The sequence below is a fragment of the Ochlerotatus camptorhynchus genome, unplaced genomic scaffold (genome assembly GCF_037179485.1).
Source record: "Ochlerotatus camptorhynchus isolate MF236.1 unplaced genomic scaffold, CSIRO-AGI_Acam_v1.1 ptg000041l, whole genome shotgun sequence".
Taxonomy (NCBI): domain Eukaryota; kingdom Metazoa; phylum Arthropoda; class Insecta; order Diptera; family Culicidae; genus Ochlerotatus; species Ochlerotatus camptorhynchus.
This window is the reverse complement of record NW_027040532.1, coordinates 1,929,322-1,948,372: the sequence shown is the minus strand read 5'-3', so window position 1 is coordinate 1,948,372 and position 19,051 is coordinate 1,929,322. Positions and strand designations below refer to the sequence as shown.

At 40.7% G+C, this 19,051-nt stretch overlaps 1 protein-coding gene across 2 annotated transcripts in view; it reads left to right on the top strand.

Moving 5' to 3' along the window:
* zyd (zydeco) overlaps positions 1-13,240 on the top strand; it is a 62,651-nt gene extending 49,411 nt beyond the window's left edge. For both annotated transcript variants that reach the window (XM_065236901.1, XM_065236912.1), the window contains 3 exons: positions 10,349-11,047; positions 12,283-12,384; positions 12,469-13,240. In XM_065236901.1, the coding sequence (XP_065092973.1) occupies positions 10,349-11,047; positions 12,283-12,384; positions 12,469-12,803 (1,136 nt within the window). In that variant the 3' untranslated portion in view covers positions 12,804-13,240. The remainder of the gene's footprint in view (positions 1-10,348; positions 11,048-12,282; positions 12,385-12,468) is intronic.
* Positions 13,241-19,051: the final 5,811 nt, after the last annotated feature.

Below are 19,051 nucleotides of genomic sequence, written 5' to 3'. Positions count from 1 at the left end.
ATGTATTTATTTATCTACACTAGGAGTGAATCAAATGAGAATTTATGTCGAATTTGGAATGTTCGTCTTTCAGGTCAATATGCAAAATTACAAATTAATATGTAAATATTCAAAATGTAATCAGTAGCGGCACCAGTGGTGTAGTGGTAAGCGTGATTATCTCTCACCCCAGCAGGAATGGGCTCAATTCCAGTCGGCACTGCCACGATGTTCTGAGGCATAACATCACGCCTTCCTTCGGAAGGGAAGTAAAGCCGTTGGTCCCCGTTTCATGAGTTGATGGGTCGATATGTAGGGTCCAGGTGTGGGAGCTGCCTCCCTGGCGTCGGGAGCATTGGTGCTCAGCACGGAAAACAAATCAAGGAAAAAAATGTGATCAGTGGAAATAATTTGGTTGATTACGTAAGTGCTATATTCGCAGTCCTATTGGAATGCTGTTAATCTTTTTCAACGTCAATCGACAATCTACAAAACGCGGTGCGGCAATCAGTATGTTTTGGTTCATGATTGAGATGTATAGGAATGGTAATATTGGATTATATTGTGGAACTCGTTAACCCATAAAAGCCCGGGACAAACATTTTATTTTCAATCATTTGTATCTCAGAGATACATCATTCCGGTGACTGGTTCTTACATCTGTTGGGTGGTACTCCCCCCAGGCAGCTCTCTCTTTGTTATATATTCAAGAATTCGTTAGCACGGGGGTGAAATCTTTATCATATATCTTGCCTATCATTGTGACAAACCCAATGGAATTGTTTGACCATATGGAATCGATTCTGGATGTTCCGGATTATTGGTCCATATGATCATATTTATTCCCAAGTAATCGAAAGTTCCGCATTCAACGATTAAAATCACTTCCAAGTTCCATAAAGTTCAAATAAAGTTCCGACAGAACTTTCAAGTTCCATAAAGTTCGAATAAAGTTCTGACAGAACTTTCAAGTTCCATTAAGTTCAAATAAATTTCCGACAAAACTTTCAAGCTCAATCCGCTCAAATCTTTATTAGTAACCAAATTTAATGTACGTAAATATGAAATTATCAGTGGCCTGATTAAATAATAATTCTTATATTTATGCAGTGCATCAACATTCTACCAAACATTAAAAAAATTGAATAGTAATTTCCTGGATTCGAACCCGTGTATTCAACATGCGATCTACGATTGCTAACCACTGCGCCACAAATGTGTTGGAATACCAAGCGGACAAACACCAATTTAAAATTCATCAAGGTGTTGTGTTTCGTATTCAAGACAGTCAGATGGCACTGAAAACTCCAACAGTAGGCGGGACAACAGCTCACTTTAATATATTTCAGATGACGTAGCGGTTCGTGCTGGGACTCTCACGCAGAAGGACGGGGTTAAATTTTTCAAACAGTTCCAATTCTACTACTAATGATGATGAATACCTGCATTAATTAATACCTGCATTTAGAAATAACTTTCATAAAAGTGCGAACTTAAATATAGAATTGGTGTAGAGGACAAAAACCTTTTTTAATTTATTTTCTAAAAGTTCCGTTCAAGTTCCGCCAGAAGCTGCTTAGAATGCTCTTCAACTATGGTACCGGAACTTTTAAGTTCTTATAACGACTTAAAAATGAGGCTGCTTAGAATTCTATAGACCACCTTCAACCATGCTGCTTAAGCCACAAAAAGCCTTTTATCAGAACTTTTGGTTACTTGGGTTATCTATCATAACCATATAAAATCTATCTTCTATATATATAAAAATGAATTTCTGTCTGTCTGTCTGTCTGTCTGAGCCTTATAGACTCGGAAACTACTGAACCGATTGGCGTGAAAATTTGTATACAGGGGTTTTTGGGGCCGTGAAAGGTTCTTATGATGGTTCAAGACCCCTCTGTAAGGGGGGGCTCCCATACCATTAATTAATTAATTTATCTTTATTAGGGAGGCTTTCAGCCTTGGGCTGGTTCGCCTCCATAAAACTCCCATACAAATGAAACAGAAATTTCTGCATAACTCGAGAACTAATCAAGCAAATGGAACCAAATTAGGCATGTGGGGGCGAGTGTGGGGGTATAAGGATAGGGGGTAGCCCCTTAGATAATAGGGGGGGGGGCTACGTACAATATAGCATATTTTTTTTAAATCGGCGCATAAACTCAAGCTAATATTGAATCCCGAGCAAGACCGGGCACACTCAGCTAGTGACATATAAAATCACATCTACTCGATGAAATTTAACCTATGAAACATGACGTCCATAGAGCCATATGTGCATCGTAGAACCGGTTCCGGATATTCTGGATTATGGTTCCGTATGGTCATATTTGATATCTCTCATAACCATATCAAGCGACATATCACATCACATCCACTCGATGAAATTTGACCAATGGCACTAAAAACGATAACCAATATGTCCACCATACAATCGGTTCCGGATATTTTCAGTATCAATATCATTATCAAACGACTTATCAAATCACATCAACTTAACGAAAAATGACCAATGGCACACAAAAGAGATCCATGAAGCCATATGGCCTCCGTAGAAATGGTTCTGGATAAAGATTGGAACGCGCAAAAATTGGTCGACAAAAAAATCGTTTCATTCAGTCAAAATTCTTATCACAAAAATCTTCTTATTTTTATTTTTGTATATTTTCTTTTCATATATTTAAAGGAAACAATGTTCGTTTATTCTTTTGGTTTGCCGAATCCAAAATGGCGTGCCTTCCGCTTAATCCCTTCCATTAAATTTTGCAGATTCCGTTTGACCACGGCCCAATACCGTTCAATAGGGCGGAGTTCTGGGCTGTTGGGAGGGTTGTGGTCTTTGGGTACCACAACCACGTTGTTCGCATCGTACCACTCGATTGCCTTTTTCCCAAAGTGGCAGCTTGCCCAGTCCGGCCAGAACAGCACAGGTCTATTATGTTGCTTTAGGAATGGTAGCAGCCGCTTTTCCAGGCACTCCTGGACGTAGATCTTTTGATTGATGGTTCCCGTAGTAATTAAAATGCCGCTTTTTAGACCACACGTGCATATGGCCAGTCAGACGAGATATTTTTTCGGGAACATCGATAGTTTGATGATTTTGAAAATTTCAGCCACCTTCCCTTTTTCTGATGCGGTATAAAACTCCTGTCCCGGAAGCTGATTGAAATCCGCCTTCACATAAGTTTCGTCGTTCATGACGACACAGTCGAACTATGTGAGCAGATTCGTATACAGCTTTCGGGACCGCGGCTTTGCCGACGTGTTTTGTTTGTAATCTCGGTTCGTCACCTTCACCTTCTTAAACGTTGACAACCCGGCTCGTTTCTTGGCCCGCTGCATAGTAATATAGGAGACATTGAGCTTGTCAGTGAGATGGAGGATGGAGAGGTTAGGATTCCGCTGATATTTCACCGCCACCTTCTTCGTCGTTGCTGCCACGTCCGGATTCCAATTGCCGCCGCTTCCAGGCTTCCTGGCGGTCGACAGACGCTCCCCGAACACTTTTAAAACGTTTATCACAGTCGATTTGGCCACATCCAGCAATTTTGTTAACTTGGCGTGTGAGAACGTCGGATTCTCTTGCTGCGCGAGCAAAATTTTGACACGCTGCTCCTCTTGCTTGGACGTCATTTTGAAAACTGGAGAGCAACCGGTGAAAACCAAGGTTGCAAATACTCATTTCAGCTAAAACAATGTTTTTTTTTAAATTATGAAATAATTAGATGCTATGATCATATTTTGAATTGGTAAGATACAAGAAAAGGTGGCAAAGAATGTGTTTGACATATTAAACCTGTTTATTTCACTTCATGCGAGTCACAATCAGCGATTTTTGACCCACTCACTCACTCACTCACTCACTCACTCACTCACTCACTCACTCACTCACTCACTCACTCACTCACTCACTCAGCTATCAGCAAATCGCTGATTGTGACTCATAGAAATCAAAATTTACAGGTTTTATGTTTCAAACGCATACTTTGTAGCCTCTTCTTGTAAGTTACAAGTAAAACATGTCATCATACCATCTGTTGGTTTTATTATTCCGAAAAACATTATTTTAGCTGAAATGAGTATTTGCAACCTTGATGAAAACTCATCATAGCAACCATGGTATATACTCTCAACTTCCAAATGCAACATTTCAGGTTTTTTTTATGCATTTTCAACAGAAATACACCAATTTTAAGTTGACCAATTTTTGCGCGTTCTAGACTTTATTCCGAATCATGGTTTCACATGGTCAAATCATCTCTCATAGCCACTTTAGAAACGGCTCTGGATATTCCAGATTGTTGTTCCATATGGTCGATATCATTGCCTCTCTTGGTTATGTCAAGTGGAATATCATATCACATTTTCATTAAATATGACCAATGATATTCAAACCATTATCCATCAGGGGTCTACATTTTTGAAGCTTTAAAATTAACTTGAGTTTTGTCCCTTTCATACAACGTGTTGAACGCATCATTTCTATAACACCTAGACTATCAACATGAAAAAGAAGCACGCTTAGAACCACTGTCTGGCTGTGGATTTTCTCGACGTTGCTTTGCTCATCACTTTCACCGACACTTTTCACCGCTCTTTCAATTTGTATAATATGCGTTATGTCCCGTATTTTTATTTTTTTAGATAAATATGTGGATGGAAGATAAATTAAACTTATTACGTGTAATCTTTGAGTGTTTTCACATGATAAATACTATAAGTACATATTTTAATTTTCCGTCATACACGTCATGAAACCTCTGTTGATATATCCTGATGAATGTGGGCACCTGAGTGGAATACTCTAGGAGCGTCTTATGGGAATAGTCTAGGGCCAAGGTAGCAGAGGAGTGCGAATCGGATAGGAAACGGAAGCTGCACGATAGGAAGCTTTACAGACTACGACACGAGTCTCAACGGAGACGGACGACACACCGAACGGGTGAGCAGATCCCATCCACCATCACCACTCCATTGATGAGTTGGTTGTCAACCGATCGACGACCGCATTCACAGAAAAACAATTTACACACCTCAACAAGGGGCTAGAATGCGCGGTTACAACCAAGCCAGGCGTGGAGCAGATCATTGACGTAGAGACAGTGATTACCAAGACACTTCCAACTTCATCACAGAATATATGGTCAGGACTATCACATCGAACATAATCAAGGACGGACAGGAGCAAAGTCGCGCCAACAAAAAATAAACTCGGATTGTAAAGGAGCTGAAAAGTAAAGTACTATGTGAAAGCAGACAAGGGCAACGCGGTCGTTATCATCGACAAGGAAGATTACGACAATCAGATGACAACGAAGATTAACAACGGACCGTATAGACAGCTTCGAGTAGACCCATTACAGAACATAGTGAAACGCGTAGAGAAAGCACTGAAGGAGTGCAAATCAATATTAGGAGATGGAGTAGGTCCTTTACGGGAATCCAATCCCATTCTACCCAGGATCAAAGGTCTCCCCAAAGTCCACAAACCAGGGAATGAAAAGCGAGAGATCGTGTCTGCAGTTGGTTCCCCCACCCACAAGCTAGCTAAGTGGCTAGTCACAGAGATCCAGAGTATTAAAAATCAGTTCCAGAGTAAAGCAGTTAGCAACACCCAGGAGTTCACCCAGCAACTACAATCTTCAGGAAACATCAACGAGGACGAGATCACGGTATCTTTCGACGTGACAGCTCTTTTTCCCAGCGTACCGGTCACGGAAGCGATCAACCATTTATAGGACACAACGAGAGGATGCTGCATTAGAGTGAAGCAACATTGGAAATTTTCGCTCCACAATACTTAAACGATTCCAAATCGGATCCTGACTAACCTCTCAAAATGTGAACCCATTTGGTGAGAAACTGAGATGGCACAAACCATTCGAAGTTTGTATGGGAATTACTATGATAAAACTAAGAGTTTTGTTCGTGTCTATCTAATAATTCACCATATCGGTTTGCTTCAAAAGCTTTCAACTGTACTTTTAGGAAATTTTCGCAGCAACAACTTTGCTGGAGACCACTTTTTTATTAAATGCAAGGATCGAAAGTTATCAATGGTTCAATGCGCTGATGTCTTATGATCATGCTCAATCAACTGCTCAGCAGGCAACATTGGTGTTTCTGGGGCGTTGAATAGGACACAAACATTATGTCACACTGCAAAATACAGAGTTGCCTACAGAGCAGCTGGTTGATCTTGTCATAAGTTTACCAATCTCTTAAATAATTAATAACTTTTTACTGTCTCATTAGTCGTTTTACATAGAAACGATCTTTAGCAAAGTTGTAGCTGAAATTTTTTTCTATAAGAATGGCTATCCAACTGTGTCGTAGCTCAATATGGAAAAAGACTAGAAGGCAATGAACAAAAAGTTGAGATTTCCCATAGTAATTTACATGTAAACTTCAAATGGCTTGTGCGAAGTCTGTTTCTAACCAAATAAGTTGTAACTTTGGGAGGCTAATCAGGACCCGATTTGAAACCATTTAAGCACTGTGGAGCGAAAAAGTCAAATTTTGCATCAGTCTATCGCTGCATGGAGACTCAAGGTTCGGACGTACCTTAAGCTGACCCACCTTTGTATGGAAGAGAACTACTTCGCTTTCCGAGGTAGCTTCTACAAGAAGACGAAAGGAGCCTCAATGGGAAACCCCCTATCCCCTTCCTGTGCGAACTTTTCATGGCCAACTTGGAGACAATCCTGAAGGACAAAGCACATTTATTGACGATATCTTCAGCGTAGTAAAACGGGAAGCCCTTCCACAAATTTTAGTTGAGATCACCAGAATTCACAAGGATATCAAATTCACGCACGAGGTAGTCTTCGGAAAACTGCTACTCGAAAAATGTTTGTCCAACCGATTTGATACCTTGGGCAATGTTGTAGGAAATATCTGGAACTATTTGAAAAAAATGCATGCATTAAAAATGTCACATTTTTTTTTAATTTAAAATAAAACTTAAAAATCGTACCGTAACTATTTGTTTTATATTACTTCTGCGTGAAGTCAACGATATACATAGTTGAAGATGCTAATTTCAAATAACAGACTAGAGTGGTTATTTATGAATGAAGGTACAAATCGGTTTGATCATCTCTCTTTACCAAACTCCCAGTGGTGGCGGGGGGAATACCCATCACCATCCCTCTCCAACGTGGGAGTTTGGTAAAGAGAGATGAGCAAACCGATATGTACCTTTATTCATAAAAGTTGTCCTTGCTAGCTTTCTACTTTCTATACAAACAATTTCACACTGCCGAACTCTAACGGAACTATCAACTCTATACTTTCATCTCCTCATCTAGCGTATAAAAATTACCACTCTAGTCTGTTATTTAAAATTAGCATCTTCAACTACTTAAAAATCGTTCCAATTAAGAGCGGATTTTTTTATTTTTATTTTATTTATTTTTGGGGATACTGAATACCACCTATTACTCTTTTGGTTAAGGTGGAGAAATGATGGAAAAAAAGTTTTAATTTTTGAAAAAAACTCATTTTTTTTATAAAATATCTACAACATGGTTCGGTTATTTTTTCGACTTGATATAACGAAAGTACATCAAATTTTGAATGAAAAAGTGCTGCTAAAGGGTGTCCCACATCTAACTACATCACGGAAAAACGCTGTAGTATTTTCTCTTGAAAATTTGGGTAGAAGTAGTTTAGAGTGTGTACACTGTATTTTTATCGCTGTCAGTTTTTCGAAAGTTGGAAAAATTGCATCACCCGAAAGCAACGTCGCGAATTGGTTTTGAGCAAGCACCTTGAAATTCCTTAACTCTCTCATCGGGACATCGGAAAACAACTAAGAATCGTGCAGTCAACGGTGAGTCGTGTTATTAAACGTTGCTACGAAACTCTGAGCATCGAAAGGAAGGAGAAATGCGGTCAGAATGGATGTTCTATTAGTGATCAGGATCACAAGCGTGTCCATAGGCATATCCAGAGGGGGCCTAAACTCAGCAACACAAAGGCTTTCGGTGAAATAGCGTTCAGTGAAATGGTATTCGGCCAAATTTTCCATAGTTCATTTTTTTCGCCCCTCCTTAGTTCGAAACCTGGCTACGTCCTTGAACGTGCCGTGAAAGCGTTTAAGCGGAATCCCAATGCTTCGGTCAGGGACAGGCATGGAAAATCATTTGCATTCATTTACATTCATTTGCCTCTAACTTTTTTCATCAACAGCATTCCGCAAAATGATGTACCGAGCTTTTGTAGGTTTTGATATTAACTACAACTTTTGTTAACAAGTCAAATCGGTATTTCTTCGGTTAACAAGTCAAATCCGTATTTCTGATGCATGACAAACCAGAGCGAACAGAAGCCACTACTGTTTTTCAGTGAATGTATTTCGTGATGCATAAGAGATACAGATTTGAGTTATGAGCAAAAGTTGTAGCTAATAACAAAACCTACAAAAACTTCCATGCCTGGTCAGGGATGTTGCTAAAAAGTTGAATCTGTCCAAGTCTTTTGTTCAGAGAGCTAAGGACCGGCAGGGACTGCATACGTACAAAGTGCAGAAGGCTCCAAATCGTGACGAATGACAAAATACGGTGGGAAAGTCACGGGCCCGGAAACTCTACACTCAGATGCTGACGAAGCCTCATTGTCCCATCATGGATGATGAGACTTACGTCAAGGCGGACTTCCGGCAGCTTAAGGGGCTACTGTTGTTCACCACCCAGCACAAGTTTGATGTTCCGGAGGAAGCAAGGAAGCAGACACTTTCAAAGTTTGCCAAGAAATACATGATTTGGAAAGCGATCTGCTCATGTGGTAAACGGAGTGCGCCGTTCGTTACTACCGGGACTGTGAACGGAAAGATCTACCTCAAGGAGTGTCTACAGAAGCGTCTGCTTCCTCTGGTGAAACAACACGAGGACCCTACGATCTTCTGGCCGGATCATGATTCGTGCCACTATTCAAATGTTGTCCTGGAGTGGTACGAAGCCAACGGGGTCACTTTCGTACCCAAGGACATGAACCCCCCCAACGCACCGGAACTAAGGCTCATCGAAAAATACTGAGCTTTTATGCAGCAGGCACTACGGAAGCATCCCAAATCTCAGAAAGACATGAAGAAAAAGTGGGTTTCCGTACAGAAGAAGCTGCAGCCAGATGTTGTACAGAACCTAATGAGTGGAGTTAAGCGTAAGGTGCGAGCGTACGGTTATGGTAATGAAGTTGAATGAAAGAAATATACCAAAAGCTTACTTATGGGTTGTATTTTTTTGTCTGAAAGTTTGAATAGGATCGGTCAACCAGGTAATTTTCTACAGCGTTTTTTTCCGTGATGCAATTTGATGTGGGACACCCTTTAAGTCACACCATTTTCTAGATGTCGCGGTTTGAACGTAGAGTGGAGGCGAACCAGCCTAAGGCTGAAAGCCTCCTAAATAAAGCTAAATAATAATTGAACGTAGTTTTCTTTTAAATGTTGGTAGTTTTAGGTCATTTTAGAATGTATTTCGCGGTTCTACAGTTCCAACAATATTTTGTTTCCGAAAGATCGGGAATTTCACAATAAAAAAGCTCTTGGCAGCTCATCAATATAAATCAATAGTGGAGGTACGGTAGTGCAATGTGTTCCTAAAGTGGTTTATGGAGTCTCCATAAGCTACTATAGGAACACATTGCACTAACGTACCTCCACTATTGGTCCACACTTCCACGCATACATAAAATATGTCGCATATAAGCAGAGCTGGGCGAATGGCGTTCTATTGTTCCTGGGCTACTATTTTTGTGAATTCAATATTTGGAAGATCTCATTTTCTATGTTTCACTCTTCTAAACACTGGCGTTATCATGATTCCACATTAGGAAAATTTTGCCATAGCTAATGCGTATCTTATCGTGATTATTATTGGGGGCTCTGCCAAGAGTGGAAGTGACTTTCTGTAACTAGTGAGTTGATAAACGTCAAGTCGTGCTGACGCACGACGTGACTTTTGTTACCTCACTAGTGACCGAGTGAAAATCCGACTTTCGGAATAACCCCCTCCACTTCCAAAAGTATTATATGTATGATCTGCAATGAGATCAACTTTTATATATTAATATTGCTGATATGTCAATTTAAGCACATGTATGTCGTATCATTTCGTTAGACACTTTGAGAATTCCAAAGCCAATTAAATCAAGCACTTGACTCAACGCTGATGACGTCGAAGACCTTTACGTCACAACACTCTGATCCCATAAAATACACATTGCTCATTGCTATATTCTCCAGCTGGGCACGACTCGATTCTTGTGTTTTAATCAATTCACATTGACCTTAATGTCCAGGCCCGTAGTACTGCACGTTTACGATTCTTTCTTTTAAACATATCTTTCTTAATTTTTCTCTCCACAGAAGCAATTGATGTGCATCTCCCGTTACGTATAAGCCACTTCCAACAGAATGGCAATTTGAAGAACGTTACTCACATCGATGCGAGCAATAATGAATTGACGTCAGCGGATCTGGAGATGCAAATTAAGGCGATCAGTGCCAGTGGGGGAGGAGGAGATGGACCAGCTCCCGTAGTGGCCCTAGCAGCAGCAACCGTACTCAATGACCAGCAACAAATACAGCAACAGCAGCAGCAGCAGCAGCAGCAGCAAACGCAACAGCAAAACAAGCGTCGTCACAGTGCCGGTAGCATGAATGGCACCGCCAGCATAGATGACGATGACCAACCACCTCCACCGCCTAGTCCTACGACACCTGAACCGTCGACCGATAGTGCGGAATCGATGAAACACTCACTGAACGGAGATCGTCCGGAAAAGGACGTCGGTGCGTTGGATAATGGTTGCACTGGAGGGGAACCGGGAGAGGCAGCTGACAAGAAGGAAGAGGAATTTCAACTTTTCAAGTATCCGTCAGGGCAGAGCAAATTTCGGCAGTTTTCATGGATCATTACGTGGCCAATCTATTTGCTGTTTGTTTTCACCATTCCAAATTGCGAAAAACCAAGATACAAGAATTGGTTTCCGCTGACGTTCATCATGTGCATTGTCTGGATTGGATCACTGTCGTACGTGGTTGCGTGGATGATTACGATTATCGGTAAGTTGCAGTGACGCACTTCATCGGTTGATGCTAATTGGTTACAAAGATGAATAGTTCGATTTGATGTATTTACCTACTTAAAATCAGCCCAGCGTTAGATTTTGAAACTTTGATTAATTATCAGGAACCAGGCGTCTCCATCGCATGACTTATAACTCTGCCTAACCATAGTTCTTCATGTTGATTGCACGATGACACATTCTACCAGGATGTCTTTTTACAGTAACTGAAAAAAAATGATGGAAAGTAACCCTAAAATATTATTGCAGATTTTGAAAGTGGGATCAATTTTCAATAAGATTTGATCAAGAGTTTATTAGGTCTATTCTGCGCGGCGTGTGAAGTGAGGTGACTTGCTGTCACTAGTGAAGTTACAATTGTCACCTCGGGTGAGGTAACTCTCCATTTTATTTGCACGGAGACTCACCTCACCTGGGGTTATATTTGCCACTTCACCGTCACCTCACCTCACATGCCTCTCAGAATAGGCCTATATGAGTAGCTCTAAATGATTTGGTGAACGACTATATTCCGTGACGTTACTACATTTTGTACTTTTCAACTATACTACTCAACAACTGCTCACCAAAACGTTTTGAGCTACTGAAATCAGAAACTCCTGATCAATTCTTATAGAAAGTTGAACACACTTGCCCAATATGCAATAATATTTAGGGGCTACATTTCATTTTGTTAAGTTACAGTACAAACATTGTCATAATAGAGGCAAGCTTAATACTCGAAGGTTTTAAGGGCTAGAGTAGTTGTGTGTTTGCTAAAGCAATTCTGTGCTAAATTTCTTTTTCTGTTGCATAAAATGGATCAGACACATTCTACGCACTTTGTTTCTTTTGCCGAGATTGGCACCGTTGACCTACTCTAGCCCTTGAAACCTTCGAGGGCTAAGCTTGAAAACATACCTACGTGTATTAGTGCGATTGCGCAGCATTTGCATGTGGTTTGTCAAACGAGCTTCGAGCCCGTGTTCAACTCCGTTCATTGGTAGTATTCTTTCAGCATGCATCAAAACGCTGATTAGGTTTCCCTAAATAATACACATTTGACGTCACTCTTCGAACTTTGCTACGGAAATTAAAACGTTTATCGAAAATTACGACTTAATCTATGTGAGCCCGCGGTCACGGCTAATCAAACGACAGATAACAGACAGATATCTAATTTGGTATATTTGGAAACTTTTTGTTTTCTTGGTCCGGCTAATCTCGTTCCAGGCGACACGCTTAAAATACCCGATTCGGTTATGGGAATCACATTTTTGGCAGCAGGTACCAGCGTGCCAGAGGCCGTGTCGAGCGTAATCGTTGCAAAGCAGGGTAAGCCTTTAATTGACACGAGATTTGTTGGTATGAAATGTTTTTCCAATAATGGATAATCAACATCTTTCTTCGCATTTTCAGGGTACGGCTCGATGGGAATTAGTAACTCGATTGGTTCCAACACTTTCGACATATTGCTCTGTTTAGGATTGCCATGGTTCATTAAGGCAGCCTTCTCGCCCATCCAAGAAGGTCACCATTGGGTAGGAATCAATTCTGCCGGGTTGGAATACTCGGCCATCTCGCTGCTGTCGACTTTGCTGATGCTGTACGTTGCGTTCTGGTTGAACAAGTTCCGGCTAGATCGGAGAGTTGGATACGCATGTCTCATAATGTACGCCGTCTTTCTGATTATGGCGAGTTTGATTGAGTTGAATGTATTCTTCCCCGTAAACCTCCCGACCTGCGTGCGGTGAGTGAGTTGCAGGAAAAATTGAGTTAAGTGTCGATAAAGTGAACGGTTTTTTATCTATTAATCTGGCGCTGGGTGGTGCCCAATTCGAAGTGATTTTCGACCTTCCTCGATGCTGGTGTCTGTCACATGGTTGTCGCGTGACAAACTCGGTCGGGTGATAAACGTTGATAATTGTTGTTGTTATTGTTGATATTGATGTTTTTTGGTGCAACTCGAATTTGGACGACGCCCCGCTGATTACAGTTAAGAGTGAGTGAGTGTTGATAAAGAAGAAGACCGAAAAAATTGGGCGGAGCGAGGCATCCGTGAAGCAGTATCTGTATTTCGATGCATGATCGAAGTAAAAGTATGAACCAACCATTAGCTGTATTTGACTTAATGCCAAGTGAAAACTCAGCACCGATACCAAAAAATAAAGAACATACCAAAATATAAGAACTATTTTACTAGGAAACAGGTTTCGTTGGTTGTTACATTATCTTGTAGCAATCACCACATTAACATTGTACTAAAAGTCAATACGGTCGAAATCTCAGCTATTCTTTATCACAAGGAACAGGATGAGGATTGGAGATGCTAGATCGTTGAATTTGAATAAAGTGCTAAGGATACCAAAACAAGTGACGAACATTCGCTTCCTCTCTATTGTAAATATTCATGTGTCTTTAAATAAATCTCTGCTAGTTGCTAGAATAAAAAAAGAGCATTTGTTATTTTGTATTCTGAGACACTGCTGTATTTGATTGCAACGCTTCGAAGTCATTCATGTTCATACTGCAGACTATTATAAAATCTTTGGTATGAAAGAAAACAGCATCCGTAGCCTTCACACAGTTCAGAAAGAAAACAGAACTCCTAGATCATGATGGGACAATTTTGAATAAGAAACAATTGCATGAGAATATAATTCAGAAGGCATTATTTGAAGCTGAACACACTGATTTTGTCCTGTAATGTATCACACCTAGTCGCTATTGAACATGCTGTGTCTTGTATCAAACCTCATATTTGCGAAGATGCCAGGTTTCTTTCCACAGTATTCCGTGGAATTTATGAATTAACAAAAAGTCAAACGTGTGTGTGTGTGTATTTTTTTGAAACGAGGAAATCATGAAAAAGGCCACTTGCTTGTTGGCTGATCGGGCGCACGGTCGCGGTTACACGGTGTTTGGGATTCTTACCGCACTAAAACCTCCTTGGACACCTCGCCCGTATTCCCCCGGGACCACTTGTCGTTTTACTTTGGAGCGGGCTGTGTATTACGTACCTCACTTTATCTCAGTTAAACGGCGCTTCTAGTTCGCTGATCGTCTCTCAAGTTTGTGAACCATTTAGCTCTCAGCGTAGTCGCGTTCTACTAAACGAACCCCCCGCGGTGGATTCAGCCTACTTCGATGGAGAGTTCTCCGACGGTGAATGTTCTCCCGGCTCCGTCTTTCACTTCGCACTTGTGTGAGTACATTACTACTTTCTAGCTGCTATTCTCGCCATTTTCGCTGCAGTGCTGACATGATCTGCGCTACTGCTCTGCTGACGGCATTCTTCGACGACATTCTCCGCGCTAAGGGCGAGCATCTCCTCTCGCACAGCATCAAATCTAGGACCTTCGACGACCAAGTTCTCTGGTGATTCTTCCACATTCCCACACTCCGGACAGAAGGGTGACGTTGCGTGTCCGAACCGATGCAGGTACTTCCTGAAGCAGCCATGACCAGACAGGAGGTTCGTCAACTTTTCGTACTCCTCTGCACTGAAAATTAAATTTAGTTTATACAACGAAAGCGTTCGTTTGCTTCGCGAATTCTTTCGTTGTTTTCTGCAACGAACAATATTCGTACGTTCTAAGAAACTCGATTCGTCTAAAATTCCAAAATCATTCACTTCCTAACATTCGTGTATTTTACGAAGCGTTGCCACTCTTGCTACGAATATTTCTTAAACTAAATACGAATATAATCGTGTGAAAAAATCGAAGGAATGAAAATATTACGAATCATCCATATACTCACAACAAAGTTTACGAAACGCTATACAAATAGACACGAACATTTAGTTGGAAAATAAAATTGTCCTTTTTGGGAGCCATTTTGAAAACTTTATTGAATATTGAATCTTTAAAATACAACCATCACATAGGGTAGAGCGCTACTTCGTCGTAATCGCCCATTTCCGGTATCGATCAGAAAAGGTCAATAATATCAATGATTTCACCGTGCACAAATCAATAATAGTTTTGTTCCGATGCGTTAGTTCATTAGCTACAACATAAATCCTGTTAGAGCGCATTGTATGAATATCCCAACTAACATTTTCAGCTTTGTAAGCCAACTTTTCCAGCGTGGTGCTGTAAAGTAGCTGAAAAGAAGCTGCAGATACAGCTACAAGCAAAAGCTAGCAAAATAGTTTTGGAGAGCGTTTACTCAACTTTCTCACAACCATTATTCAATTTGTCAGTCGCACTGAATAACATCAGCCAATAAACGCTAATGTCACTTCTATACACACACTAATCAACTTTCAACTTGTAGCTGCAAAACAAAGCTAACAAAGTGAATATATTACTCATTTGATGGTTTCTACACAACCAACCACTCTTGCTGAATAACATAAACATCAAAAGTGCTTTTTCAACAACTAAACAACCTGTACTCAGCTTATAAACTGTGTTAGAGCAACTTCGGAAGCATTTTCACAGTCAACTAGGTTTATTTTTAGACGTGTGCAGTTTTACAGCTTTTACTCTGCTCTTTTATAACTAGTCGAGAAAAGTGATTCATGTGCATTATTATAAAGCCTCTACTCAGCGATTTTGTTGTAGAAGGGAATGTTGATTTGTTACTTAAGTTCGAAGTGTTGGCGTAGCACAGTTGGTAGTGTCAAGGTTTGCCAATGAGGTCGTCTTGAGTTCGATTCCAGGTTCCGGTGCAGGGTAAATAATTTGGTGATGATTTGTAACTAATTTCGATTAATTTTAATTAACAGCAAAATAAACTCAATAAATTCCTTCATAAAAAAAGCGTAAACAGTATTTAACCCGGCTTCAAGAGAAAGCTGTGTAGTGATTATTGGATAACCGGGAAAAGGTTGAATAAGCGCCTTTCAAGTACACACACAACTAAACAGCAGGATAACAGCTGTATAGAAGCGTTAATGGATATGCAATAAGAGCTTCTCCCGACCGTTCCAACAGCCAAAAGTAGATGACTAAGTTCGCCAGATTTACTTGTATAGAGGTTGAGTAAAGGTTTCCTCATATCGTATAACGTTTGAATACAGCTTGAGGCTGTATAAATGAAATGAGTAAAGCGTTTACATTGTGAAAATTGTTAGTTGGGATTTACGCTCATTGTTCTCAAAACAAAAGAAGCGCTCCTAGCGAATCCTCTTTTTCTACGTTTATCCGAAGGACGAAGAAAATCTAATGGCGTTTCAATGCGTTAGGACGGAATTGAAACTCGTAGAACGAATTTAGAATCAAGAAGCAGTGTTTGATTTAAGACAATATCTCAACAATTTGTGACTCTTTATCAAATCCAATGGTACGTATGGAAAGGTGAATAAATTTGCAAGTCATATTTGACAGAAATATTCCATTTTTGTTTAAACTCGTTCAGCAAAGAGAGGTAAAGTGCGGGTTGTGCTTAGTAGGACGGAAATTAGATCAAAAACCCTACCAATGGTGGTTCTTCCAATCTGCACCAGGAGCTTTTGAAAACCGCAGCACGAACCAAAGGCAATATCCTACGCCACGGCAGCATTTCTCCGATGAACAGCCCAACGCCTTCCCGACTAGTCGGTGGCACGGTCACGCTAAAATATCTAGCCTTGGGGATTTTTTGAGTAGACTGTGTCCAAGATCAGAATGCGGTCTATGTCCACCGAAAATTTTTCGTAAGCTGCTCTTTCGCCTAGACAACGAATGACAGGCTGTGTATATTGAAAAAATAAGGATTAGTTCCACTACAAATTGCAAAACGATGGAAATTGCTCACCTCATTAGGAACCGTGAACTTCCCGATAGCCCTCGGATGAAAACTGAGTTGGTCTTATCCATCATGTTGGGGGCTGTTCATAAACTACGTAGACAGTTTTTTGGGATTCTTGACCCCCCTCCCCCTGCGTAGAGAATTGTCCATACATTTTTTTTTAATTTGTATGGGCCGTGGATAATTGCCAACCCCCCTTAAACTGTCTACGTAGTTTATGAACAGCCCCTTGATTGCTCTCAGCTATCCATGGTCAGCTTCAGGATGGCCATAGCTTACGACTGGACTTCCAGCTTGAGCCATGTTTGCTCCTCCGTGGTACGTTTTCGAAGCTGGGGACTCGCTCACAAATATATTTTTCCTTCTAGCTGTCATTGTACATTCGTTTCACAATGCGTCCAATGCTATAATGCACGAATGATTTTCGTAGGTGAACGTAGTTTACACGAACGTACTAATGATTTACGAAGGCAGTGTTTACGTCCGTACGAAATTCAGTTCTTGTATTGTACGAACTAAGCGTAATGTTAGCATTATGCTTGATAACATACAATACAAATGTTTCGCACAATATACGAAAAATGTGTTATATCTACGAAACCCATTTTTACGAAATGGGCATGAGAGAATTAACGAAAAACTATTTTCAGTGTGGTTTTTCTCCTCAAATAGCACTCGTAGTCCTCCGCCAGGGTGATGCCGATTTGGATCATACAGGCAATAACGCATACTGCCTTCTGCCTCCGTCGAAACGGATCTGTACTCACTCACGACTCGCATGGCCATGAGCCGAAACGTACAGCTCAATTTCCTTTGGTTCTACTTCGTTTTCAGCTCTTCAATCCAGGTAGGACCTCCGTACCTTTGTATCGATGAGGACGCCTCTTGCTGCTGCTTGGACCAGAATTGTTCGGCAGCCGGCGCCGGTGGTGTAGAGGTAAGCGTGACTGCTTTCTAACACCCCGATGGGTCTGGGTTCAATCCCAGCCGAGGTCGGTGGGATTTTTCTGAGGCATAAAAATCCCTGGTCACGTCTTCCTTCGGAAGGGAAGTAAAGCCGTTGGTGCTGGACCATGTGTGTTGAATGGGTGCGATATCCTACGCAGGTGTGGAAGCTGCCTTCCTGCACATTCGATTGCCGTCAATGGATGTCCGTCGGTGATTGGCACTAGATTGCGGAGCAGAGACCGACGTTAAATAAAGGAAAGAAGAAAAAGAATTGTTCGGCATGATTCTGACTATCGCGTTGATGGCCTTCTGTCTTCTCGCACGCATATTCGACGTGGCTATTGAAATTCATCCGGGCGTCGATCATTACTCCCAGATACTTCACCTCGTAACAACACTACTTTACAGTTACTAACCAACATCACTTCAGTTTTGTGGTGGGACCAATGTTTTCAGAATGTTTTAAAGCTTATCGGTATCAAATTATATTGAAAAGCCGGTATTTATCGGTATTTACTTTTTAAATTAATTTTATATTTTTGCCGTTTTTGAAAGCGAAAGTTTAAACTTTTGGACTATGATCGGAAAATTCCAGAAGAAAACTCCGGGGAATGTTTGAATTAGCTTCTGGAGGAAGCTGAAAACAACATTCAGAGAAAGAAGAAAGAAGCTCTCCTGGAGGAAATTTGACGAAAGTTCTGAAAGAAGTCGGAAAAACATCCGCGGAACTTCCAAGACATACATTGAGAAACTTCTGGCGAAATTCAGAAAAAAATCTGATTTCACATTCAAAGGAAGGCAGAAAAGTTTCGGAAATTAGAAATAAATTTCAGAAGTAGCCATTTCCAGGAGAAGCCAGAAGAAGCTCGGAGAAACCTTCCAATAGGAGTCAAAAAATAATCAACTGGACAAAATTCCAGAACTAGACGATTTCTGGGAGAAGTTTAATTGAACTTCCTGGAGACGCTGGCAAAAACTTCCTAAGTTAGATTGGAAAAAAAAATTCTGGAGGAAGTCGGAAGCCAGAGTGCTAACGGAACAGTCGAAAGAAACAAGGACATAATTCCGGAAGAAAGAGCTTTTGAGGGATGTTTTATTTAAAGAGTTTCTAATGAGTGAAAATTTTCCAAATTGTCATTAAACATCCTGCCCTTGAGATTTTTGGAACATTCCTGAAATGTACTTAGGAATATTCCATATTTCCTTGGAATTCCTCAAAAGTTCTTGTAATTTTCCTTGAGTTAATAGGGCTGTCTTGGAGAAATCTGAGAATTTTTGAAATACTTAGAACTTCCCTGATTATAATGAGACTACC